Source organism: Triturus cristatus, chromosome 12 (assembly GCF_964204655.1).
Source record: "Triturus cristatus chromosome 12, aTriCri1.1, whole genome shotgun sequence".
NCBI lineage: Eukaryota > Metazoa > Chordata > Amphibia > Caudata > Salamandridae > Triturus > Triturus cristatus.
This window is the reverse complement of record NC_140595.1, coordinates 692,616,366-692,642,215: the sequence shown is the minus strand read 5'-3', so window position 1 is coordinate 692,642,215 and position 25,850 is coordinate 692,616,366. Positions and strand designations below refer to the sequence as shown.

Below are 25,850 nucleotides of genomic sequence, written 5' to 3'. Positions count from 1 at the left end.
AAACTTGTAGCACTAAATAACCAAATGTTCTAAAGCCGTGCAATGGCTGATCACAAGGAGTTTTAGCATCAGAGCCTCTTTTACCGGTGGACCCAGATGTGCATTCTACGCCGTTAAGCTTCGCCTTGATCTCCTGCTCAAAGTCGACAGCGCCACCAGAGGATCCTTCCTTAAAGATGACATTGTGCTCCACAATGATGCTGCCTTTCCTGAAAGGAGGAAAGTAGAAACGCAGGTCACTCAAGGGCAAAGCATGGGTAGCAGCAAGTTTTTTGTGTCCATTGAGATGGGAAACTTCATTAGAGGAGAAGCAACCATTCTCAGGGACTGGTGCACAACACTCACCTCAGTCTAGTGATCTCCACGGTATCGTAGTAATCAATGTCTTTATACAGAAGACTCATCTGAAAGGGAAAACAGAGCGTTTTAACTTATACGAGAAGTTGTAAGCATCGTGTGTGATTTTATGTTTGTCCTAATGTTGCACTAAATTGTTTTATCACCTTCTTAAATATCTCGTCATAGTTTTGTAGGTTTGGTTTTCTATTTTAAACTTTAATGTGTATCTCTTTTATAGCATATTACCGAAATAAAGAGTAAAACAGAGCGTAGGTGTTAATGAGGAACATAATGTTAATGAATGCCCCCAATTCAAGCTCATGGAAAAGTGCAAAGTGGGTGCAAACCAAAGTCACTAAGGGGCAGATTTACAAGACCCTTGCGCCACTTTTGCGTCACTTTACCCATGTTAAAAGTGACGCAAAAGTGGCGCAAGGGTCTTGTAAATCTGCCCCCTAAGGGACTAATATACAAAGCTAAATTTACACTATTGCGTAAATTTACAAGTATTTGCTATTCACAAGGTTAGTGTCCTTACGAGTGGGGAGTCTCCGCACATAAAAAGAACAGCTACGTCTTTTTACGTGCGGGGACTCCACACTCATAAAGGTAAAGCTACTACCCGTAAATCCCTTTGTGAATAGCGAACAATAATAAACTTACACAAAAGTGTAAATTTACTTTTGTGAATCATGCCCTCAGTTCCTCATTTCAGGTACGTTCGTAGTATTAAAACAGGGGCAAATTGTTTTTTGCATCCAATCTGATGGCACAAAACTCCCATTCACCCTGTACTTCTTCCTTGCACAATTTTCTCTAGGTAAACCCTGGTAATATTTGTGTGGGGGCAAAAACACGATTCCTTATTTTGCAGCTCAGAAAGGTGGAAACATGCAATTTTGCCATGTTATACCCCATTGCGATCTGAAGAACAGCTATGTGGAGGTAAAACACCAGAAAAGAAAAAATGTACAATGTGGCATTGGTCATCCCCAAGCCCAAATACATAGGCAATAAAATCTGAGCAAAATTCACTGCTTGGACTATCTCTACTCCCCGCGGCTTTTGCCTTTTTCAATTTTCTTTTTAAAAAAAAGCATTGGCATAGCCAATAGGTCTCGCCTTTGGGGCCTTTTCAGTGTTTAACCATGCAACAGTTAATGTTGTTGCACAAAGGATATTGTGCTGCATAACTAAATACTTATAAGGTCCCAAAAGCCAGACCTATTGGCTATGCCAATGCTTGTTATTCAAGACCTTAAAAAGCAGGTCAGTTTGTAGTGAGCAGTATCAAGTGCTATACAAATGTAATTACAGTATCAATCTGGGGCCAACCAATTTCAGGACTGAATGCTAATGTTGGGAGCTGTGGAAATGTCTGGAACAAGAGTGCACCCGCACTACATCGAAGGCATAACATGGGAGTCACTACATCGCAGACATTACATTCGAAGTCAGGAAATTTCCTCGGAAGAATTACAACAGGAGTCACTTGGGTCTACGTATGTGTGTCTGAACTCATGGACCCAAAAAGGATGATTGGTAAAAAAAAACCTCCCTTATTCAATAGGATTGGGTTAGTTTGCAAGCGGTATTCAAGCCCTGGTTTGCAGACCATCAGCAGACTAATGGTCCACATACTTATAACTTTTTAACACTTGCAAGTCCATGCAAAAGCATTTTTAAATGCTATTTTCTCAAAAATTTAAATCAAGTAAGACACATCCTTAAATTACATGGTACGTTCTTATTGTTTGGTCAAATTAGATTAAGTCTTTGTTTTTTTTAGAGAAAAGCAAGGAATCCTATTAAGATTAAATTACAAGGTCGGTTTTTGACGATCCCCCCCACCTTTTTTCCCAACCCCTTTGACACATCTGCATTAAACTTGCCATTACCAACCCAAATGGAATGATCCTTTTTTGGAAACCCTCATATAGATTTGGCGAATATTTCCAAAGTTATTAAGAAGACCTAACCATAACTACTCAGTTGCTTTCGCCAATTGTGTAATATCGTTCGGGTTCACAGAACTGATTTGTGGGACAGCATATCAACAATTTAATTGGTTGGAAATGATATTGTTTCTATATGGCACACACTGGAGGAAGGAGGGAAATGCCTTTTACATAGAAGCAACTAATGTCTATTCACCTCCTTTCAGGATCCACCATGTTTCCATCCATGTTACCTTCTCTGTCCCCACTGAAGCTGAAGAAGAAGAGGAGTTGGTGTAAATCAGTTTCCAATCGTAGGTTGCTGGTGGATCAGATTTCTATGACTGCATCCCTACCCAAGATGGTCTTCACACTACCTCCTTCATTTCCTATTTCTACAGCACATACAGCTGCAATGTTCTGATATGTGTGAGGTACAACTCCTCCAATAATATTTTTGTGTTGCATTTTCAACCCTTGCTCTAGCTTTTTGTACCATTTCATTTTTCTCTCCTTTAGTTTATATTTCCATGCATTCAAGAATCACCAGCAAGTCTCCTGTATCCTCCTCTACTCACACTGGCTAGTTAAGAGTCTTCTGCCTGGATTCCTCACCTCCAATTCGCCCTTGCCTAGGGAGGTCATTTCTCCATTATTGTTTTTGTCTCCTTCCAAACATTTTTGGAGGTACCTGCTGGCCACGCTTTACTGCCTATTTAGCAGTTGAGTTCTTGGCTACAGAAGTGCAGAGGTGGAGTTGTGTGGCTGTTTTATTTTCTTCTACAACAAAGCAATATTTTACTACTCCTACACTTGCTTGTATAGTCTGTACGTTTCTGTCCAGTATATATACTCGCATGCTTATGTCATTTGCGTCTACATGATGCCAGGGTTCACTTGCCGTCTTGATTAGAATGATGCTGGACAACAAATAATAGAACTTGCTCTTCCGACCAAACCAGTCCAAAAATATCACCAAAATATTGCATTGACAATGTTATCTATTTTCATTTGTTGACAGATTACTTTCAATCTTTTCTGCATCATGAAATTCTGCTTTTGGAAACTTCTTAAGATGCTCATGAAAGGAAATAAAAGGCCCATAATCCTAGGATATGTTTGCAGAGAATAGATTTGCAAGTGTGGGGCTAGGATCCATTGAGTCAGGCTTCATGCGGATTCTTGGAATCAGATGACCACCTGATTATAAAATCTTCTCTGAGAGACTGAGATAGAGAAAAAGACCTGCTCTCATTGGACCTACATCAATGAAATAAAGTAGGAGTCTGATGATGGGTTTACACCAGCTAGAGCCACATGGAATAGGACTGCTTTAAACACCAAACCATTGTTTAGGTGTAATGAGAATGAGTGATTTACCCAGAATCATACGATGTTGAGCCATAACAGGACTGGAGGAACTCTGTTCCCCAGCTCCTAAGTTTCCAGCTCCATCCTTTAGACCACACCTCTTTTGTGGTCATAAGGACCAGGAAGTCCCAAAGCCCTCTTTCTATCTCTATTAGTCAAATTCATGGTTAAACAGTGCCGGCTCCTCTGCTATGGCGGAGGAGCGTCGCCCCACTGCTTTTGAGCAGTGCAAAGTAAAAGAAATATAAAATGATAATAACTTTGAGTTAATATCATTTTATGTTTCCTTTGTGGGTGGGCAGGTGGGTGGAGCTGCTCTGCTCTCGGAGCAGGGCAGGGGAGGCTGCATTACAGCCTGCATGGAGAATAAGTCCAGGCCCCTATTCCCTGGTGGAGCGTTGAACAAGGATGCTCAAAACCAATCACAATGCTGCTGACCAATCACAATGCTGCAATGCAGCGTTGTGATTGGTCAGGGGAGCCTGGCTGTTCTTCTTGGCTTCCAGTTCCTCGAGTCTCACAAGGAAAGCAGAGACGTGGGACCTGGCGGCAAGGTAAGTGCATTTTCGTTTGTATTGCGCAACCCCTCCCCCCGTGCCTACCCCCTGCGCCCGCCCCACCCCACCACCTGTGCCTCATGCTGGCCACCACTGTGGTAAATGCCCTGCCTTCAGGGGAGAAGTTAATTCATATATGTGTTCTTACTAACCTGAACCTTAAAGCGGTTATCAAACTTCTTATAGGCTTCAGAAGATGGGTTCTTTAGATCATCGCTAAATGTTTCATTTTGCACGCTTATAGTGACGTTGACAACAACAGGAACAAAGTCTGTAAAAACATATGCACGAATCATTAGTAACCATGGAGTGATATCTGAAAAATAGGGAGGGGAGATGTGTGTGATTCTCTGATGGATACAGCTTGGGAGGCCCTGGGGACAGGCTACCATGTGGAAGGAGACAGTGTGACAGGACAGCTAGAGCGAGTGAGATAAACGCAGTGTCCAGAGAGAGAAAGATACAGAGTGAGTGACGGAGAGACAGAGGACTGAGGTCAGTGAGAAAGCAAGAGCTGGAGACATGGGTGGGTGATGAAGAGTGAGACTGGAACAGGAGACTGTAGTGATCTGCTGGACACGTTCTAGTGTTCCAGCATATACCCTATGTAACCAGCCACTCCCCGAAGGCTGGCGTCTACAATCAGCCCCTCACTTTGTTTATTTTTCATGGTGGTTACTAAAAGAAGGCATGTAGCATTTTACAATACATGTTAATATAAATAAAATATAATTAAGTATTTGCAACTACAATGCCTTGGTCTTCAGTGTCAAATTGTGCAACTCTGTAGTGCATAAGGCTGCATGGCCCCCTTTTAATTTGAGTTTTATTATCGGCTGCCATCTTTCCACGGCCTCTCATTATAAGTCAGGTTCTCTGTGAAGGTAGTAAAGCATATTTCATGGCTTAAGGAGCGTGGCGGGATTGGTCAGTTACTCCATGAGGCTTTTCCATAGGGTGCTGCAGCCATTGAAGGAAGGGTTTTGTAGTTCGATGACCCCGCCTTTATTTTGAGCTCCCAGGAATTATGGTTTCACGCATAGCAGGCAAAGAGAGAGTAAGAGAAAGAGTCAGAAAGACAGATAGAGATAAAGAGAGAGAGAGAGAGAAAGAAAGAAAGAAAGAAAGAAAGAAAGAAAGAAAGAAAGAAAGAAAGAAAGAAAGAAAGAAAGAAAGAAAGAAAGAAAGAAAGAAAGAAAGAAAGAAAGAAAGAAAGAAAGAAAAGGGATGGGAGAACAGGGTAGATTGCATATTGTAGCATATTGTAGCAGAGGTTGGCATTGTTAACCATTCTGGCCCTGTTTAAAGAGAGGTTGTTTTAAAGGGCTCCATCATAGAGGTAAAGACAAAGTGGTACGAACTGGGAGTTGATGGATAGATGTGCGCGATTACTTACCGGTAATCTTCATTACTCCAAGTCATAGTCTTCCTGGTAGCAGTCACCTTTGAGTGCTGTGTGTTTGGGGCACAGCATTCACCCACAGAAAAAACAGCGATCTAACAGGAAGAACCTGTCACCTGACCTATAAAGGTGGGCAAACCCATACAACATCCTGTGAATCCCAACAAATCATAAACGCCCGCCTGCAAGCAAACCCACGACCTCTCACCACAGGTCACAGAGGTGTCAGGAGCTTAAAGACCTCCACAGATTTCTTCAAAAGTTCCTCTAGTTGAGGACAAGACAATTTTGCCCCATCAAAAGGTAGCCAAGTGAGGAGTGCCTTCTGGGACACCTCCACTTTCCGTGACCTCAAACATAAGTGTCTCCTAGCCGAGACAATGGAACTTCAACTGGATGCTGCCAATAGAGAATAAAAAGTTAAGTCTGACAGGAAGCAAACCTGTTGATCAATGGTAAATAGTCTTGTATTAATCATCCCCTTGCTGAAGTTCCTCAGGCAAGGCCTGAAAGTCATGCAGGGGGGACTAAACAACGTATGTGGCATAAGCACCTGCCCTGATTGAATAGTTTGAAGAAGAATAGGCCCGCTTGGTGGCATGTCTACCTTTTTATCAACCTGGTCGTTTGTAGATGCATCTTCAGAGGTGATGGAGCCACTGATAGGCAGGCCTGCGAAAAGAGAATCCACCTTCACCTGAGGGGGAAATTAATTCTGAAAATTGTTAAGTGAATACTTCTTAGCAAGGAATCTGGGGAACTCTGATTTCTCAACTTCAGACCATTCCCTAAACAAATTCCAAATATAGCCTTATGGATCGGCAAAGCCTCAGGCTCCTTCTGAGGGTATTGTGAGAAACATCCTCCTCATCTGGTGGAACCACAGTAGGAAAGGCCAAATTGTCCTTCAAGTGGGTCATCATAGCCTCCTTCAACCCAGCTCTCTTCACAAAGCATGCCCTCTGTTCCTCATCTGAACCATCAGATTCTGGGTCAGGCTGAGAGGAGACCTGAAGGATTTTAGGTGCTGGACCCTCTTGTGCCGTAAAAGTTGTATCAACAGCTTTATTAATCATAGCCTGAAGGACACCTAGATCCATTTCAGCAGGCTGATGCGAGGAAACTGGCTCTGATTACACTTCCAGCTCAGAGCCAGATTGAGAATTATGTCTCCACTTTCCAGAACGCTTTCCCTCCATGGCTACAATCACCAAACAAACACTGACATGGAGGGAGCAAGCTGGCCACCTTAAATACTTCAGTGCAGCACTGTTGCCAGTGGTGGCCCCTCCACTAAGTCACCCCACTGCTTTTTTGCAGTGACAGACAGAGAAAATAAAATGATAATAACAGCTTTGCATGATGGGGCTGGGGCGGGGGGGAGTGATAGCACCCTTCTAAAGTGCGCAATGACTGCTTGAATGGCCCTCCTGGGCCGCCCAAATCAGTCTTGCGCCCTTCGCATGTTCTCCATGCAGGCTGCTTTACAGCTTACGTGGAGAACATGCCCATGCCTCCAGTCAGCGTCTGAGCAATTCAAAATGGTGCTCAGTGCAATCACAATGCTGCTAAGGCTGCGTTGTGATTGGCTGACTGGCAGCCTGGGTGTGCTTCTTGTGGCTGAGCTAGGGAGGACTATGGAGGAGAGACAGGCGAGGAAGCGGTGAAACAGCACATCTTTAATTTTTTATTTAATTTTTTCATGCATGATTTAAGTTCCCAAATGCCCCTCGGAACTAATTCATGTGCTCACCGGTAAGCTGAAGAAGAACTACAGCTCCCAAACACTCAGCACCAGAGTGGCAGCGTGCAAAGAAAAAATGCCAAAAATTAAACCGCTGCTCCTGACGGTTTCAGCAAAGGAGTGGTGGTGCCCAAAACTCTTGTGCCGCATCAGGAAACAAGAGACACCGCTGCTCTCAATCGCTCAGAATTGGAGCGGTGGTACAAACAGCATAAGATTGCAGTGCAACCTGAAACTGCCACTCCCAGTCGCTCAGTGGAGAAGTGGCAGGACAGTATAGATACATAGACATGCATGAACGCTATAGCAGTCCATGCAACATACTACTAATAAACAAGAAACACTTACTTCTATGGGCGCCCCTTGCTGGAACTCAGAAGAAACATGGCATTTGCAATGCAATGGCTCTCGCAATTGTAAGATTTTGAGCTATTGGCATTGTAAATGTAATGTAATGTAAGGAGATTTCTAGAGCGCATGGCTGCCCTTGAGCGTCCCAGCGCTGGAAGATGCGACAGCGAGTTCAACCGATAGCGAAGCAGATGGTTATGGGAACAGCCATGTCTTTAGTGCCTTTCGAAACAGGAGCAGATGGCAATGCCTTTTATTTTTGTTTAAAAAACCTGCATTAATAAAAGGCATTGTCATTTACAATACCAATAGATCAAAGTTTCTAAAATGCGAGACCTATTGCATTGCAAATGCTTGTTGTTTGCAAGCGCCCCATGCTGCGCCTTTACTAGAGGCCACGCGCCGTTCTTTCGATGAGCCATGTCTAATGAAAGGTCCGCAGCCGCTATTAAAGTGGAATGCAAATACAACAGTTGATGGACAGAATGCAGAACAATGTCATACATTCACCCCAGTACAGAGATCGTTTTTTTGCTCACCATGCCGTTCCAATTTGAACCCAGCCATATGCAAATCAGTCTTGGCCCTATGCCTCATGGGAACAGCTCAGCCCGAACTGCCAAGCAAGGTCCTCTCTGGACTAGAAACAAGCATCCTTAGACCGGTTTCGGGGTTTCACCCCTCTTCAGCCAGGATAGCTTGATTCCAGTGGGATGAAAAGCACTGGACCCACGTCTGGGCATACTCTTCCCACTCGGGGTGACAAATGCAAATACAACAGTTGATGGACAGAATGTATATCAATGTCATACATTCACCCCAGTACAGATTGTGTCTTTTGCTTTCTCGCTCCTAAGTGCGCCAGGTATGCCCAGACGTGGGTCCTGGGCTCACTGTGCCACTGGAATCAAGCTATCCTGGCTGAAGAGGGGTGAAACTCTGAAACCGGTCCTAGGAGGCTTGTTTCCGGTCCAAGGACGACCTGGCTTGGCCTTTTCGGTCTGGACTGTTCCCATGAGGCACAAGGTCTAGATTGATTTGCATATGGCCAGGTCTAAACTGGGGTGGCATGGTGAGCAAAAGAATGATGGATTTACCTCAGATCTCTTGACTGGGGGAAAATGTTTTGATTTGTTCTGCATTCCATCCATCAATTGTGTGTCTTTTGCTATTAAAGTGGAAACGCTGTATGGAGTGCTTTTACCAAAAAAAGCATTTGATTATCAAGTTGACAAACAAATGTTTTTTTTGTAAAAGCGTCCTGCGAAAGCGCGCATGGAATGCTGAATGCCTTGAATGTTGCAGGCAAGCATGTAGTGCCTGCAATAGGAGAAGCCATTAAAGAAAATAGTGCTTACAAAGTAAATAAGACGTACCATGTAACAACCGAGGTAAAAGGGCCAGTCCTCATGGGAGGTTACAAATGAAGACAAGGCGGTACTAAGGAGGGACTAACAAGCCTATTAAGGAATCAGAAGCCAGCATTTACGAAAGACAATGACATAAGCTAATGACAAATATGGGTGGAGAGTGGGCGGAGCTTCAATTCCATACTCCAATACAGCATGGCTCGCAGAGCAGCGCATGCGCTGCCCAGGCTTGACCTAATAAACGGATGTGGCATGGGTTTGCCCCACCATTTCAGGTCAGATGACAGGTATTTTCTGTCAGGGCACCGTTTTGGAAGGGGATTTTTTATGAGGAAGTTATGTGCCCCGAACATATGGTGCTCAAAGGTGACTATGACGAGGATGACGGAGGAGGAAAGTAATGGTTGTTTATAGGCACTCCCTGATTCTCTGCTACAAGGGCGTGTATGTTCTAAGTGATAACTGGGTCACCCACACATTCCATCATGCACCCCCAGGAAGATAATGTTCTTGAAAGAAAACAGTCACACTTACCAAGAACAACGTCATCCAAGATGTGTTGACACAAAGGACCATAGTACTGTGGGGGGCAGATGCACTTTATGCTGTCCCAAGTGCCTCCATTTTGACATTGGGCGCCTGCATGGAAACAGAATGTTAGAAGGATCTGTGAGGACCGGCAATGGTGAGAGCGGACTATCTTCTCATAGACAGTCAGTGTGCCGAGCCCTGCTCTGAATGCTGCCTGTGGAGCAGAGCAGGCGACCTCCCAGGTAAGCAGATCGCACTCACCTCTACTCTTACCTCAGGCTTCCACACACACCTGAACCCGCACGTCAGCAGCTGACACACAGCAGCCTAGGCTGCCCTGCACATTCACGTGTGGGCGCAGACACAAACTGAGAGCACACACGCCTGGGCTAGGATGTCAGCAGAACACACACACCTCCAATCTTTCTTATCAACACCCCACACAAATCTGTCTGTCCTATCATGTCCAGCCCACACACATGTGCTGACCTGTAAAGATCCGGAGGCCTCATAGCAACACTATCCAAGCATGTGTGCTCTCTTGTGAGCAGCCTGTAGGACCCTGGGCTCTTCTATCAGCGTCCCACATGAGATGCACCCCTGGCGAGTGTTCCCCCGTGTCTCCATGGCGACTGCTGCCTTCCATGCAGACTGTGGTCTCCTTGCACTGCTAGTGCAATGCCATTAATGTGTACATACATCCCGCTTCCTCTGACCTCAGGCAGTAGCAAGGCACTCACTCCCAACAGGTACATTTCTTGCTTCCATGCACAGACGTTTTCTACAAAGGACCCGGTTCCTTCCCAGGCTCAGTACCACCCAGGTCCCCAGTTAGAAGCACGTGTCTTAGCATAGTATGGCCACTCTATAAGAAGCTCGAAGCCATTGGAGTAATGCACAGAATCCGTGTGGCAGAAAAGCTGGTTTTGCGCAGCTCTCTCTGAATTCCCATGTTTATCAGCTCACTCGAGCTGGCTGCATTACTAAGGGGCTCCCAGGGCATGAAAACACGAACAGGCCAAACTGGCCTCTACCAAACATTCACAGATTTCCTCTTGCAGTCACATATTCTGGGTTGTTTTTATTGCAAAGACAAACATATGTTTTGTCGTAAGTTGTAAAGATTGCTTTTGCTGTATGGCTTCGAGTCACCCTTAGTATATGGGAGTGTAAACTGCAAAATCCCTTCACAGAGGAGAAGGTCGTGGCTTGGCCTGTATTTGAGCACTGAGTTTCCCTTGCCAGTACCTCTGTGTCAGTCAAGCATTGAGGAGAGACGAACCGCCCCAGCTCTCTAGTAACCCATCCGTTCTGGGCATTTGGGTTACATGTCCCTTTGTGGCGCTAACTGCAAACGCCTTCGCGGACCATCGTGAAGCTGTGAGGTTACAGACACTACTGTTAATAGTAAACAATCCAGGCGATTGTGCAATCACGCCCACTTCCAATGTTTCCTTACTTTTGGGATCTGAGAAAGCTGGCATGGCTGCAGAAGGCCATTCTGGGCAGGAAGCCACTGGGCCTGAACCCCCACGCGTGGTCCAGCGCAGCTGGAGAAGGCTTGGACACACAAGGGAGCAACACCCATCCTTTCTGCCGTGTCCACACTAGTGGACTTTTTGCTTTATTTCTCCATCAGATCGAGGATGGCCTCCCTCAGTTTACAGGGCACAGTGCCCTGGACCATCAGTTGCCTTCCGCAGGCGGCCTCTCTACCCAGTTGTGTTTCCACGGGAGTGGCCTCATGGGTGAGAACATGTTACCGCTCTCGCTCACATGGGTGCCATGCTCCAGGTCCAACCGCGGAGACAGTCACGTTCATGAGGCACATCTCCTAGGTATTATCACTATATTGACTACTCTATTCCCTATACTACTACTATTATATCTTACTTCCTCCAGTGAGTAGCAGTCCACACACTGCCACCGACATGTCTTCCCTGATAATCATTGAATACCCTGGTGTTTTTGACTTCGTAGAGTTCATCTCAGTGTGAATTTGTTTTACCATTTCTGGTCTCCTCTCCAAACTCTACTATCTCACCTACTCTGTTGCTCTTCCTCTGCCTTATATAGTGTACTATATTGACATTTCATCCACACGCCCTCTCTGTATCTGACTTTTTTCTGCCTCTCCTCTTTCCCACTCACTTTCTCTCCTTTATTCTCTGTTCGTCTCCCCTCACTTTCCTTCTTTAATATGTTTTGCCTAGATCTCTACTACCCCTACACACGTTTCCTTCATACAGTTTTGACCATTTGCTCTCCTTTCTCGCTCTTTCTCTCTCTCTCTTTCTCTCTCTCTCTCTCCCTCTCTGTCTTGCTCTCTCTTTGTTATTCAGCTATATCACTAACCCCCTTCTCTCTCTCACTTTCTCTCCTTTTACTCTTCATCACCCTTCTTGTCTCTCTCCCTCACTGATTTCCTTTAGCCTACTCACCTCCGCAACACCTCAACTCTTGTCTCTCCATTTTACATTTTCTTCTGTGCAGTCTTTCTGTCTTCTCTCCACCACCTTCTTCTCTCAGTCCCCTACCTCGCCTTTCAAAGATATCTTATCTTTTCACGCACAAACCGAAAATGGACGTCACCCTCCTGTCCTTTTTGTTCAGATGCCTTTACCCCATCTGTATGTATTCTTGCCCTCACAGTTTTTGCGGTAAAGTAAGTAAGTGGTCTTACTGTCTGTGAATGTAGTGGTCTCTCTTCCTGTCAATGCAGTGATCTCACGCTCCTTCATGTGGGCGTAATGGAAACTGAGGGGCAGATTTACAATAACTGGCGCATCCCTGCATATTAGCAGGGATGCGCCAGTTATCTTGCGGAACTCAAAAACCGCCTTGCGCCACCATGGATGCGCCGCATTTACAATGCAGCGCACCATGGCACAAGGATAAACAGATGCGTGACGCATCTGTCACCGTAAGGGTGACACAGTGCTGGAGTTGTGTCGCAAGCGCAACCCAACTCCAGCACTGCTCAGGGGTGCCCTATACCTTATATGCTGCGTCACTCCTTAAGCCTGTTTCAAGCAGGCGCAAGGATTTGACGCAGCTGGGACGTAAAAGTGACTCAGTGAAATCTTGTAGATTTCCCTGCATCACTTTTACGGAGGTTCCTTGTGACGGAACGCCCACCCTGCACACATTACACCTGACGCAAGTATAATGTAGCGCATGGGTTTACAACGTGACGCATCTCACTAGATGCGTCACGTTGTAAATATGTTACATAGTGGCGCATTGTTTACGCCGCTTCTTCGTCACAAAAGTGACGCAACGGTGGGTAAAACTGTTGCAAGGGGCTTGTAAATCTGCCCCTGAGTGCTCTCACTCCATGAATGTGCAGTACTGTCACTCTGTGAAGGAAGCGGTGCGCTGGATTTACCAAAAAACACGCAGTATGGCATTCAAGTCAGTAACTCCTCTAGTGCGTGAACTGCACACACGTCATAGCGCACAAGCATACACGTCATAGCGCACGAGAATGACTTCTTTCTAGTTTGGCACTTTCCCTTGGCCATCCACCTCCTTTAGACAGCAAAACCCAAGGCAGAAAGAACCGAGTACGCCCCTCCTTGGCAATCTCTTTCAAGGACTCGCTCACTTCCTGTCACAGCATCTCTACTCGTGGTGAGCATAGAACCTTCTAGAAGGAGAGGTAAGGCCCCCCCCCCCCCCGCCCGTATTAGAGACCCCTGATGCCACATGCTTAGCACCAGTTTTCAGCAATGGGATGCACTTGGAACCAATTTTGCAGACACATTTGTGTACACTTTTATGACGTGGGCACCTCTTTTGCTTTCATTCTTCTTCTAGGAGGCTGTGTGAAGAAGGGCTCAGGATCCTCACAGAGGAGGATTTCTGGACATTTCGCACACTCTTTTCCCTGATAAGTATACTTATATTAACAATTTACAGCAGGTACCTTGTGGAGAAGAAGTGGTAGCAGAAGTCGTTTTAGAAGTGCTGGCTGACGTGACTCTGGCAGTAGTGCTGCTGTCGGTGGGCTTCGTACTGGCTGTGCTGTCACTAACGGTACTCTTACTGGTGCTGACAGTGGTGGGCTTCGTACTGGCTGTGCTGTCACTAACGGTGCTCTTACTGGTGCTGACGGTGGTGGGCTTCATACTGGCTGTGCTGTCAGTAACAGTGCTCTTACTGGTGCTGACGGTGGTGGGCTTCGTACTGGCTGTGGTGTCAGTAACGGGGCTCTTACTGGTGCTGACGGTGGTGGGCTTCGTACTGGCTGTGGTGTCACTAACGGTGCTCTTACTGGTGCTGACGGTGGTGGGCTTCGTACTGGCTGTGGTGTCCCTAACGGTGCTCTTACTGGTGCTGACGGTGCTGACGGTGGTGGGCTTCGTACTGTCTGTGGTGTCAGTAACGGGGCTCTTACTGGTGCTGACGGTGGTGGGCTTCGTACTGGCTGTGGTGTCACTAACGGTGCTCTTACTGGTGCTGACGGTGGTGGGCTTCGTACTGGCTGTGGTGTCACTAACGGTGCTCTTACTGGTGCTGACGGTGGTGGGCTTCGTACTGGCTGTGCTGTCAGTAACGGTGCTCTTACTGGTTCTGACAGTGGTGGGCTTCGTACTGGCTGTGCTGTCAGTAACGGGGCTCTTACTGGTGCTGACGGTGGTGGGCTTCGTACTGGCTGTGCTGTCAGTAACGGTGCTCTTACTGGTGCTGACGGTGGTGGGCTTCGTACTGGCTGTGCTGTCAGTAACGGGGCTCTTACTGGTGCTGATGGTGGTGGGCTTCGTACTGGCTGTGGTGTCAGTAACGGGGCTCGTACTGGTGCTGACGGTGGTGGGCTTCGTACTGGCTGTGGTGTCACTAATGGTGCTCTTACTGGTGCTGACGGTGGTGGGTTTCGCACTTGCTGTGGTGTCACTAATGGTGCTCTTACTGGTGTTGACGGTGGTGGGCTTCGTACTGGTTGTGCTGTCACTAATGGTGCTCTTACTGGGGCTGACGGTAGTGGGCTTCATACTGGTAGTGCTGTCAGTAACGACGCTCACACTGGGGCCGATGGTGGTGGGCTCAGTAACGGTAGTGCTGTCAGTGGTGGTGCCCTCACTGGGGCCGATGGTGGTGGGCTCGGTAACGGCAGTGCTGTCAGTAATGGTGCCCTCACTAGTGCTGATGGTGGTGGGCTCAGTAATGGCAGTGCTGTCAGTGGTGGTGCCCTCACTGGGGCCGATGGTGGTGGGCCCAGTAATGGCAGTGCTGTCAGTAGTGGTGCCGTCACTGGTGCTGATTGTGGTGGGCTCGGTAATGGCAGTAATGGTGCCGAAGGTGGTGGGCTCCGTAACGGCAGTGCTGTCAGTAATGGTGCCCTCACTGGGGCCGATGGTGGTGGGCTCGGTAATGGCAGTGCTGTCAGTGGTCGAACCCTCACTGGGGCCGATGGTTGTGGGCTCGGTAATTGCAGTGCTGTCAGTGGTGGTGCCCTCACTGAGGCCGATGGTGGTGGGCTCGGTAATGGCAGTACTGGTGCCGAAGGTGGTGGGCTCCGTAACGGCAGTGTTGTCAGTAGTGGTGCCCTCACTGGGGCCGATGGTGGTGAGCTCGGTACTGTCAGTGGTGGTGCCCTCACTGGGGCCGATGGTGGTGAGCTTGGTAATGGCAGTGCTGTCAGTAGTGGTGCCCTCACTGGTGCCGATGGTGGTGGGCTTCGTAATGGCAGTGCTGTCAGTGCTGTCAGTAGTGGTGCCCTCACTGGGGCCGATGGTGGTGGGCTCTGTAATGGCAGTGCTGTCAGTGGTGGTGCCCTCACTGGGGCTGATGGGGGTGGGCTTGGTAATGGCAGTGCTGTCAGTAGTGGTGCCCTCATTGGGGCCGATAGTGGTGGGCTCTGTAACAGCAGTACTGGGGCCGATGGTGGTGGGCTGGGTAATGGCAGTGCTGTCAGTAGTGGTGCCTTCACTGGGGCCGATGGTGGTGGGCTCCGTAATGGCAGTGCTGTCAGTGGTGGTGCCCTCACTGGGGCCGATGGTGGTGGGCTTGGTAATGGCAGTGCTGTCAGCGGTGGTGCCCTCACTGGTGCTGATTGTGGTGGGCTCGGTAATGGCAGTGCTGTCAGTGGTGGTGCCCTCACTGGGGCTGATGGTGGTGGGCTGCGTAACGGCAGTGCTGTCAGTGGGGGTGCCCTCACTGGGGCCGATGGTGGTGGGTTCGGTAACGGCAGTGCTGTCAGTGGTGGTGCCCTCACTGGGGCCGATGGTGGTGGGCTCGGTAACGGCAGTGCTGTCAGTAATGGTGCCTTCACTAGTGCCGATGGTGGTGGGCTCCGTAATGGCAGTGCTGTCAGTGGTGGTGCCCTCACTGGGGCCGATGGTGGTGGGCTCGGTAATGGCAGTGCTGTCAGTGGTGGTGCCCTCACTGGGGCCGATGGTGGTGGGCTCGGTAATGGCAGTGCTGTCAGTGGTGGTGCCCTCACTGGGGCCGATGGTGGTGGGCTCTGTAATGGCAGTGCTGTCAGTGGTGGTGCCCTCACTGGTGCCGATGGTGGTGGGCTCCGTAATGGCAGTGCTGTCAGTGGTAGTGCCCTCACTGGGGCCGATGGTGGTGGGCTCGGTAATGGCAGTGCTGTCAGTAGTGGTGCCCTCACTGGTGCTGATTGTGGTGGGCTCGGTAATGGCAGTACTGGTGCCGAAGGTGGTGGGCTCCGTAACGGCTGTACTGTCAGTGATGGTGCCCTCACTGGGGCCGATGGTGGTGGGCTCGGTAATGGCAGTGCTATCAGTGGTGGTGCCCTCACTGGGGCCGATGGTGGTGAGCACGGTAATGGCAGTGCTGTCAGTGGCGGTGCCCTCACTGGGGCCGATGGTGGTGGGCTCGGTAACGGCAGTGCTGTCAGTGGTGGTGCCCTCACTGGGGCCGATGGTGGTGGGCTCGGTAACGGCAGTGCTGTCAGTGGTGGTGCCCTCACTGGGGCCGATGGTGGTGGGCTCGGTAATGGCAGTGCTGTCAGTGGTGGTGCCCTCACTGGGGCCGATGGTGGTGGGCTTGGTAATGGCAGTGCTGTCAGTGGTGGTGCCCTCACTGGGGCCGATGGTGGTGGGCTCGGTAATGGCAGTGCTGTCAGTGGTGGTGCCTTCACTGGGGCCGATGGTGGTGGGCTCCGTAACGGCAGTGCTGTCAGTGGTGGTGCCCTCACTGGGGCCGATGGTGGTGGGCTCGGTAACGGCAGTGCTGTCAGTGGTGGTGCCCTCACTGGGGCCGATGGTGGTGGGCTCGGTAACAGCAGTGCTGTCAGTAGTGGTGCCCTCACTGGGGCCGATGGTGGTGGGCTCGGTAACGGCAGTGCTGTCAGTGGTGGTGCCCTCACTGGGGCCGATGGTGGTGGGCTCGGTAATGGCAGTGCTGTCAGTGGTTGTGCCCTCACTGGGGCCGATGGTGGTGAGCTCGGTACTGTCAGTGGTGGTGCTCTCACTGGTGGCGATGGTGGTGGGCTCGGTAATGGCAGTGCTGTCAGTGGTGGTGCCCTCACTGGGGCTGATGGTGGTGGGCTCGGTAATGGCAGTGCTGTCAGTGGTGGTGCCCTCACTGGGGCCGATGGTGGTGGGCTCGGTAATGGCAGTGCTGTCAGTGGTGGTGCCCTCACTGGGGCCGATGGTGGTGGGCTCGGTAACGGCAGTGCTGTCAGTGGTGGTGCCCTCACTGGGGCCGATGGTGGTGAGCTCGGTACTGTCAGTGGTGGTGCCCTCACTGGGGCCGATGGTGGTGACCTTGGTAATGGCAGTGCTGTCAGTGGTGGTGCCCTCACTGGGGCCGATGGTGGTGGGCTCGGTAATGGCAGTGCTATCAGTGGTGGTGCCCTCACTGGTGGCGATGGTGGTGGGCTCGGTAATGGCAGTGCTGTCAGTGGTGGTGCCCTCACTGGGGCTGATGGTGGTGGGCTCGGTAATGGCAGTGCTGTCACTGGTGGTGCCCTCACTGGGGCCGATGGTGGTGGGCTCCGTAACGGCAGTGCTGTCAGTGATGGTGCCCTCACTGGGGCTGATGGTGGTGGGCTCGGTAAGGGCAGTGCTGTCAGTGGTGGTGCCCTCACTGGGGCTGATGGTGGTGGGCTCGGTAATGGCAGTGCTGTCACTGGTGGTGCCCTCACTGGGGCCGATGGTGGTGGGCTCCGTAACGGCAGTGCTGTCAGTGGTGGTGCCCTCACTGGGGCCGATGGTGGTGGGCTCGGTAAGGGCAGTGCTGTCAGTGGTGGTGCCCTCACTGGGGCTGATGGTGGTGGGCTCGGTAATGGTAGTGCTGTCAGTAACGGTACCCTCACTGGTGGGCTTTGTGATAGCAGTGCTGTCAGTAACAGTGCTTTCACTGGTGGTGGTGCTGCTGGTGGGGGGCTTTGTGCTGGCACTGTTAGCACTAATGGTGCTTTCACTGGTGGCACTGTCTTCAGTAATGGTGCTCTCACTGGTGGTGCTGCTAGTGGGATCTGTAGAAGCACTGTTGTCATTATTGGTGCTTTCACTAGTGGACTGAGTTGTTTGGTGGTCTGTGAGAGCTGATGTCTCACTCACTGGAAAGCTGGTGGGTTTGCTCCCTGTAGTTCTACTCTCTATAGAGGAAGTGGTACAAATGCAAGGAGTCCCCGTGAAAGTTGTGCCCCGAATCTCCGTGGTTGTAGTGGTCACCCTCTCCGTGGTAGCTGAAGTCTTAATCCCCGTGGTTAAAGCTGTCTCGCTGTCAGTGATGGTTGCACTCTCGGTCTTTGTGGTCGGGCAAATGCATGGACTCTCTGTTAAAAGAGACAAAAAATAACATGGTTAGTTACATCACTTGAACAGAGAGGAAGGTTTATCCAATCTGCCCCCCCAAGCCGTGGGGAAGGGTATGATGGGCCCCTTTAAAAGAAATGCATGCTAGTTAAACATATATTAATATATCTATATTCAGGTGACATAAAAATCTCTTTTAGGGTGCTGTTACTGAGTAAATATTGGCAGACCTAAAGAAAGAAGCGGCAAAATAAGTCCATGGGAGCAGCATGAGTCTGTGCTGTTTGTTGTTGAATTTGATCGAAAAACACTGGGGAGCTTTTTCTATTTTGCTTCATGACTGTGCAGAGTGCGCCAGAGTGCTTTCATAGGGAGGGCATGGATATTACAACCACTGAGGTAAGAAAAGACGCCATGGAGTCCCAGTGTGGTGGCAACTTTGGAATTTGCCATTGTGGCTTTTTAAATTTTTTGGGGAAAGGATCAAGGCGGTGTCTACCAGTCTAGTAAGGACTAGCAGTGGTCTGGGCAAATAACTGACGAGAAGGGTGTCATTTAAAGGTGTGGTTCTGGATACCCAAGGTTAGTTTATGTCAATGTTTAATTTAAAAAAGAATAAGTTGTGAGCCCCAAAGTTTTGCTCAGAAGCCGATTGCAGGCGCTTTGAAAGGTCACGGTGTTGAATCCCCGGGCTGCATAGTCTTGATTCCACCTCAAGCCTATTTAATACTCCGTCTGACACTCCTGGCCTCTTTATCTCACTCTTGCAGATACCTTTTTAAATCTCTTTCCCCCATGTGATGTTTTCCTCATTCTTTCCACTGTTTGTGTTTTTCTATCTCTTGCTTTGGATCAAAATCTGTTAAACATAAATAAGTGCTGGTCCCCAAAACTGGCCCCATCTTCAGGCACTAGCTCAAATTAAGCACTGGTCTACATGGGTTATGTTTCAGTGTAGGCAAGCTCAGGTACAGTACACTAGAATCAACTGCCCATCCCATTTTGATAATTGCTGAACAGGCGGGTTGGGACCACTTCCCAGTGCGTGGGCAGTAGGTGTGAGGCTGTGACATCTAATCCTGTGTGAAAAATTCACCTAAGGGTCCCTGCTGTTTAGCCCGGGCTAGGGTCTACTCAAAGATATCATACAGAAGTGGAGAGGAAAAGGTAATCAGCCACTGATTGTTGTAAGCATCATTCACACATTGATAGGCCTGCTTTCATCAGGCATTGGTTGATAATAACTTGCATTATAGATGTATGGAGCTTTGTATGCACCCTTGGATATGGTAATTTAATGTGTGCAACAGTATGATGAGTTTGCATGAGGAGAGGGTCACTTTTCATGTGTGCCACGGCTTTTGTTTAATAATAATGGATAATACATATAAAATAGACCTGAATGGATGGGAATATGATTGCATTTAAAATTAGGGAATGTGTGTAATCGGCAGAAGGCCTAAATAGCTGGCTAACTATTTCAATGGAAATGCTAACAAATGTTTGGTTGATCGCTGTATTTTCTCTTTTAAAACTTCGGACCAGATTTACCAACTTGTCAGGCAATGCAAAGGAGCAAGGGAAAGCCCTGTTTGTGAAACAGAGAGAGAAGATATGTGCCATATCTACTAGGAAATGGTGCCCTTCTGTCCCCTGCTAGTGCTGGCACACTGTGTGCTACCTAGCACCAATGCAGGCATGCTTTCATGGTCCAAGTGTGCCTGTGTTACGGGCAGTATTGTTAAGCACAGGAATGTGGTACCTTCCTGCACAAAAACAATTCTAAGACACGTATTCCTCTTTCTATGTGAGCTGCAGAATGCAGCACATATGGAAAGAGGAAATAACGAGGCAAAATAAAGATATTTCTCCTTGTTACGGCTCTCTGTGCCAGGCGCACACTTTTGGCTCAATTCTAGGCTTCCTACCTTTACTAAATCTGGGATTACGTCAGATTCAGTGAGTGGATGTAAAGCCTACTACAACGAAATGCGATGCAGCTCGAGCCACTACATTGTATTACATTTCTTTACAAAGCCACACAAGGCTTTGTAAATTCAATTTAAGGACCTGTGCTGCCGTGCAACAACATGGGACATGCGAGGGAAATGCAGTGCATTCGTAAGTCTGGCCATCTTTATTTTCTATTTAGTAACTCCAGGCCCGATAGTACTAAGATTTCAAGCAACGCAACACAGAAAGAGAACTTGCTGCACTGCGTTGCGTAAAACAGAGAGAGCATTTCTGCAAAGATATGGTGCACTTCTGGTCCCTCCTAGCATCGGTGCACTGCGTGCGGCCTAGCACCAATTCAGGCACCTCTGCATCATCATGCGGGGTGCCTGCATTACAAGCAGGGTTGATTTTGTGCAGGAAGGTGTGCTTTACTTCACAAAAACAATCCTTAGAGGCGTATTCCTCTTCCTATGTGTGCTGCAGACTTCAGCACATTTGGAAAAAGGAAATTATGAATCGAAATAAAGATATTTCTCCTTGTTATGCCTCGCTGTGGTGGGCGCACCATTTTGGCTCAATTCCAGACTTCCTGCCTTAGTAAATCTGTGATTTCTTCAGATTTCATGGGTGGATGCACAGGAGCTCCCATACTCCACCCGTGGAATGCCTACCACAACAAAATGCAATGCAGAATGAGCTGCTGTGATGCATTACATTTCTTTAAAAAGTCACACAAGATTTTGTAACTCCCATTTAAGAACTTGTGCTGTGACAACATGCGGCATGAAGGACAATGCAAGCCCTTGGTAAATCTGGCCCACCATGTTTCCTGACATTATTCAAACGAAGCGCACAGTGAAGGAAAACTTTATAATTCTCTACTAAACATGTTGTAACTGTAGCTGCAAAGAAAGATGGCCTTGTAGAGTTCTGTCTTGGAAGGAAAAAAGTAGCATTAGCTTCTGCAGCTTTTAGATACTTCTGTATCCAGTCATTGCTTGTACATTTTTGTAGCGGAGCAGGAGCCGAGCATAAGTAACCCCTCCTTGCTCTTTGAGACATCCTTTAAGACAAAGGAATAAAAGGTAGTGGTGCAGAGACTGGGTTAGACAAACAGTCCATTTGCAGAGGGGGGATGCTGAATGGCTGCACTCCAACTGCCCACTCAATAACAACATAAGGTACGCAGGGAAACTATGCATGGTTTGATATAACACAAGTTTAGTGAGATAATACACATAGTTAGATGGCTTCCAGCATTCTAGACACTCTGGATAGAGGATAGACTAATAGCTTAGGGGCATATTATCAAGCACGGCGCTAAAGCGGCGATAATGGGCTTGACAATATGCCGCAGAGAATTCCAATAGAAGCCCATGTTCACACGAGAACATGGGCTTCTATGGGAATTCTCCAGGGCATATTATCAAGCCCATTATCGCCGCTTTAGCTGCAGTTTTCTGCCGCTAAAGCGGTGATAATTTTAACGCTGTTTCTTGATAATATGCCCCTTAGTGATTTGTGATGAAATATGACTGAGGTGTAGCTACCATTTGCCCTACTTTGAATATTAGCTACTGAGTGTATAATAGCTGCACACTTGAGCTCAAGTCATCAACACATTTCAAATCAGAGACACAAAAATATCACAGAAAGAGCCCTGGGGTCAGCCCCCTTCAACCTTTTCTTGATCTATGTGTCCTCCACAATATAGATCTGCCCACAGAATTTCATAGGTGTTCACACTTTCAGATTACAATTAACATGGATGATATGCAAACAAAGAGTCCCTCAGAGGGATCTTGCAGAAACATCCATGAATATGTCATATCGCGACTTCCAGCCTCACGTTTTGCGCTTGCATTGGATTGAAAGGATAAAGAGCTGTTTAATATTTATAAGAAAGGCACTGACTAAGTATGAACGACTGATAACATCTACATATATTAGATTGTCTTCAGCAGCTACATTGAGACAGACAGGAGGAGACCCACTAATAATAATGATATTAACTATAACCTTAATTAAGTAAAGTTGGAATATTTATTTAACCCATGGAAAGAATGCAAAAGTGAATAAACTAGGAAAAGTGAGTTTGCAAATATGTCTATTAAAACCAAGCACTCACTATAGTCGGAGTTATCAAAAGCCAGTCAAGTTGTTTTCCTTTGTTCTGTATGATTTTTTTTAAAAAAGACATTCAAGTGGTCTGCTCTGTTCATAATTCTCAGAAATTCCCAAATTCAGGGGGCAGAGGTGTTTGTTTTAATTGGGGGTTTCTGTGAGATCTCTGGTAATTGCTAAGGTACTGCAACCTGCTTCTGCAAGGACTTGTGTCCAACTTTTTTAAACTTCCAGCAGTTTCAAACAGATGAAGTGTATTTTTTAACATGTTGAATAGAGTCATTTATTAATTCATTAAGGGTTTGATGGTGTTTCTATTACCTAGGGATGCCTACTTTAGCCTGTTACTGCAAGCACTTGTGTGTGACGCAAAAGGGACATCCAGACATTACTTACAGTGATGCACCTTTGTGAAAGGTTTGCACATGTCTGAAATACTCCCATTTCTCAACTCTAAAACGAAAATTCTCCTCCTCGATGAGATTATCCATGAAGTGAACAAAAGTGAGCTCAGTGCTCCATGTATACCCAAGATGTTTTCTTTCACATGAGAGAACTGCAAGTGTGAGATTTAGGCCTAGATTCACAAAGATTTAGCGTCAGGTTAGCTAACCCAATGTTAAACCTATTTGGGGATTAACAAACCAACACTAATTGGTATTAGCATTAGTTTGTACAGAAAAGTAACTCAAAGCAACATGAAACGCTGCTTTGCATTACTTAGCATTAAGGAGGCGGTACATGGGGGTACATAGGAGTTCCCATGCAACCACCCATGCTTTTTGATGGTAAACCCTGTCTACTAACATTAGTAGACAGGGTTTAGCGTCAAAAAGTAACTCCGCTGGAAAGCAGGTGTTAAAAGGAGAAATGTTTTTATTTCTCTTTTCTTTTCCTACTTTGCAGCACACGTACAGAGTAGGAAAAGGTTTTAAAAATGTCTAGGCATAGTATTTTATATAGGAAGGATACCTTTTGTGTACAAAACCTATGCTAGACTCAGGCACACACTCAAGCACTATGGCACTAAGGTGTGTGCCTGACACATGGAGCTGAAATTAGCGCCGGTGCTTGGGAGAGGGGAGTGCCATACCTCTGTGAATATGGCGCCCTCCTGCTGTCTCCCTGTCATGCAATGCAGCGCAGCCTCTTTGTTAAAGGTTTTAAACATGTCTAGTCATAGTATTTTGTACAGGAAGGGTACCCTTCCTGAACAAAACCTATGCTAGTCACAGGCACGCACTCTAGCACTATGGAGTTAAGGTGTGTGCCTGGCACATGGAAGCTGAAATCAGCACCAGCACTTGGGAGAGGAGAGGAGAGTGCCATATCTCTGTGAATATGGCACTGCTCTCTCCCTGTCACACAACTCACTGCAGCCTCTTTGGGTAACGCGCTGTGTTGCGTGACACCATTCAGAATCTGGTCCTTAATGTCATTGCAGGCAGACCTCAACCCATCTTGAAACAATGGTATATATGTTATCATGGGCCTACATGGCATGTTCCCTGAAGCATGAGTTGATAATAAGCTCTCTGCTTTAACTTATTATTAACCCTAGGCGGTGAACTCTGCTCCATTCGCGGAGTTTTCTGCGCTCTGCGCTCCGCAGAGCACGCAAAGTTCCCCAAAACTCCGCTCCGCAAATCGGAGCGGAGTTTTTTTCCTCTCTCACACTCGTCAATGTCAAGTTGGCGAGCATGAGCGAGGAAAATCCACCTCCGGATGACATTGTTCCTTGCTCACTCTCGCCTAGGTCTAGTTGGCGAGCACGAGTGAGGAAAATCAACCTCCTGGTGGGATTTTTCAACGCGGGTGGTCAGATGTCTCAATGCGAATTGTTGCAACAGGTCGTGACCACTCGGGTTGAGAAACTTTCCGTTTGCGTCGAGAAAGCTGCCGCTCGAGTAGAAAATATACTCAAGCAGCTGAAAGAAAGCTGCCCTCTTTTGCACTGAGCATGGTGCTATTTGTGATGATTTTACAGTGCGGGACAAACACCCCATGCTTAAAAACACCCTGAACGTCATGACCCTAACGCACTCCACCGCTCGCTGAACTCCGTGTAATGCGGCACAGTTTCTTTGTCACTTTGTGGAGATCCGCATAGCGGAACTCCGTGAACTCTGCCCAGGCTTACTCATTATTTAACTTCAGTGCATTATTTGAGCCAACGTCTTTTCATCTACTTCAATAATAGGTGTTCTTTAAAGTGCCAAATCCTGCAACAACATTTGTGCATACCTGTGTTTGCCTGTGGTAGAACATTGAAGCCAGACCTATTGAGTTTGACAACGCTTGTTTCCCTTACTCTACACTATTGCCTGCCCTGCATGTTTCAGTATATGTAACAAGGGAACCCGATAAAGGTAGCTATTGGACCTCGGGTAATTACGTATTATTAAAGAACAAAGGTCCTTAGGTTAACCATGGATAATGTAACTATTAAACACATAGACTTGAATAAGACCTATGCAAATTCTTCCTGTGTCCATCCGGACAGAGGAACATTTATTTTGAGAAAATACAAAAGGTTTTAAACGAGATAAAGGAAGAAAAATGAAACAAGGGCAAAAGCCTGTACCGAGTTTTCAACAAGGGGAGGAGAGGAAGAAAAGAATAGCAGGCAAAAACTTTGGGAGCAAACAAGGAGGCTTACAGTACAATAAGAAAATCATGTAAGCTCAAACCAACAGAGACCACAATACATTTTTCGCAATGGATAAAATGTGGTGCTGTTACAGAAAGTCGACGTTTCGATCCCTAGCTCCTAATACAGCCCTGCATGTTTCAGCATGAGAAATGATACTTTGTGCTCCGACTTTCCAAAGTATGTCACTTAATATTAAAAAATATGTAACAAAAGCTTTGCACATTTTATTCATTGAAGTATTTTCTGAGTATGTATATGGGACCATGGTTTAATGCGGTGGAGTGAAGGGGGAGAGGGGGCTGATGTGATGTGCACACTGAGAGTATCTTGAGGTCTCACATTGCACCTGTTAAAGGCAGGGAGCTATTGCAGGAGCAGCACCTAAAGCACATTATTGCCTAAGCTAAGGTTGGGCCTTGGAGGAAGGGGAGGTAGAGATTTTGGGGCAGATTTACAAGGAAGTGCCGCAGCGTGGCATCGCAAGCCCTCTGGCTGCGCCACGCTGCGGCACTTCCGAAGCATAGGAATGCAACATATTTACAATAATATGTTGCATTCCTGTGCTCTCCCCTGCGCTGGCGCACAAACTGCAGCCATGCGCCGGCGCAGGCTCCCTTGCACCATGGTGCAAGGATGCCTGCATCATGGGGAGATTGTTTTTGTGCAGGAAGGGGCACCATCCTGCACAAAAACAATCACTACAGGCATTTCCCTCTTTCAATGTGTGCTGTTGAATGCAGCACGCATTGAAAGAGGAAAAAACGAGGAGAAATGAAAACATTT

General features: G+C 47.5%; 1 protein-coding gene across 1 annotated transcript in view; it reads right to left on the bottom strand.

Annotated features, from left to right (window-relative positions):
* Positions 1–25,850, bottom strand: part of LOC146780109 (uncharacterized) — a 72,229-nt gene that overhangs the window by 36,395 nt on the left and 9,984 nt on the right. Inside the window, exons 2-6 of the mRNA XM_085638021.1 lie at positions 13,531–18,354; positions 9,606–9,710; positions 4,357–4,475; positions 346–404; positions 85–209 (exon numbers count right to left, since the gene is read on the bottom strand). Coding sequence (XP_085494147.1) covers positions 85–209; positions 346–404; positions 4,357–4,475; positions 9,606–9,710; positions 13,531–18,354 — 5,232 coding nt within the window. The remainder of the gene's footprint in view (positions 1–84; positions 210–345; positions 405–4,356; positions 4,476–9,605; positions 9,711–13,530; positions 18,355–25,850) is intronic.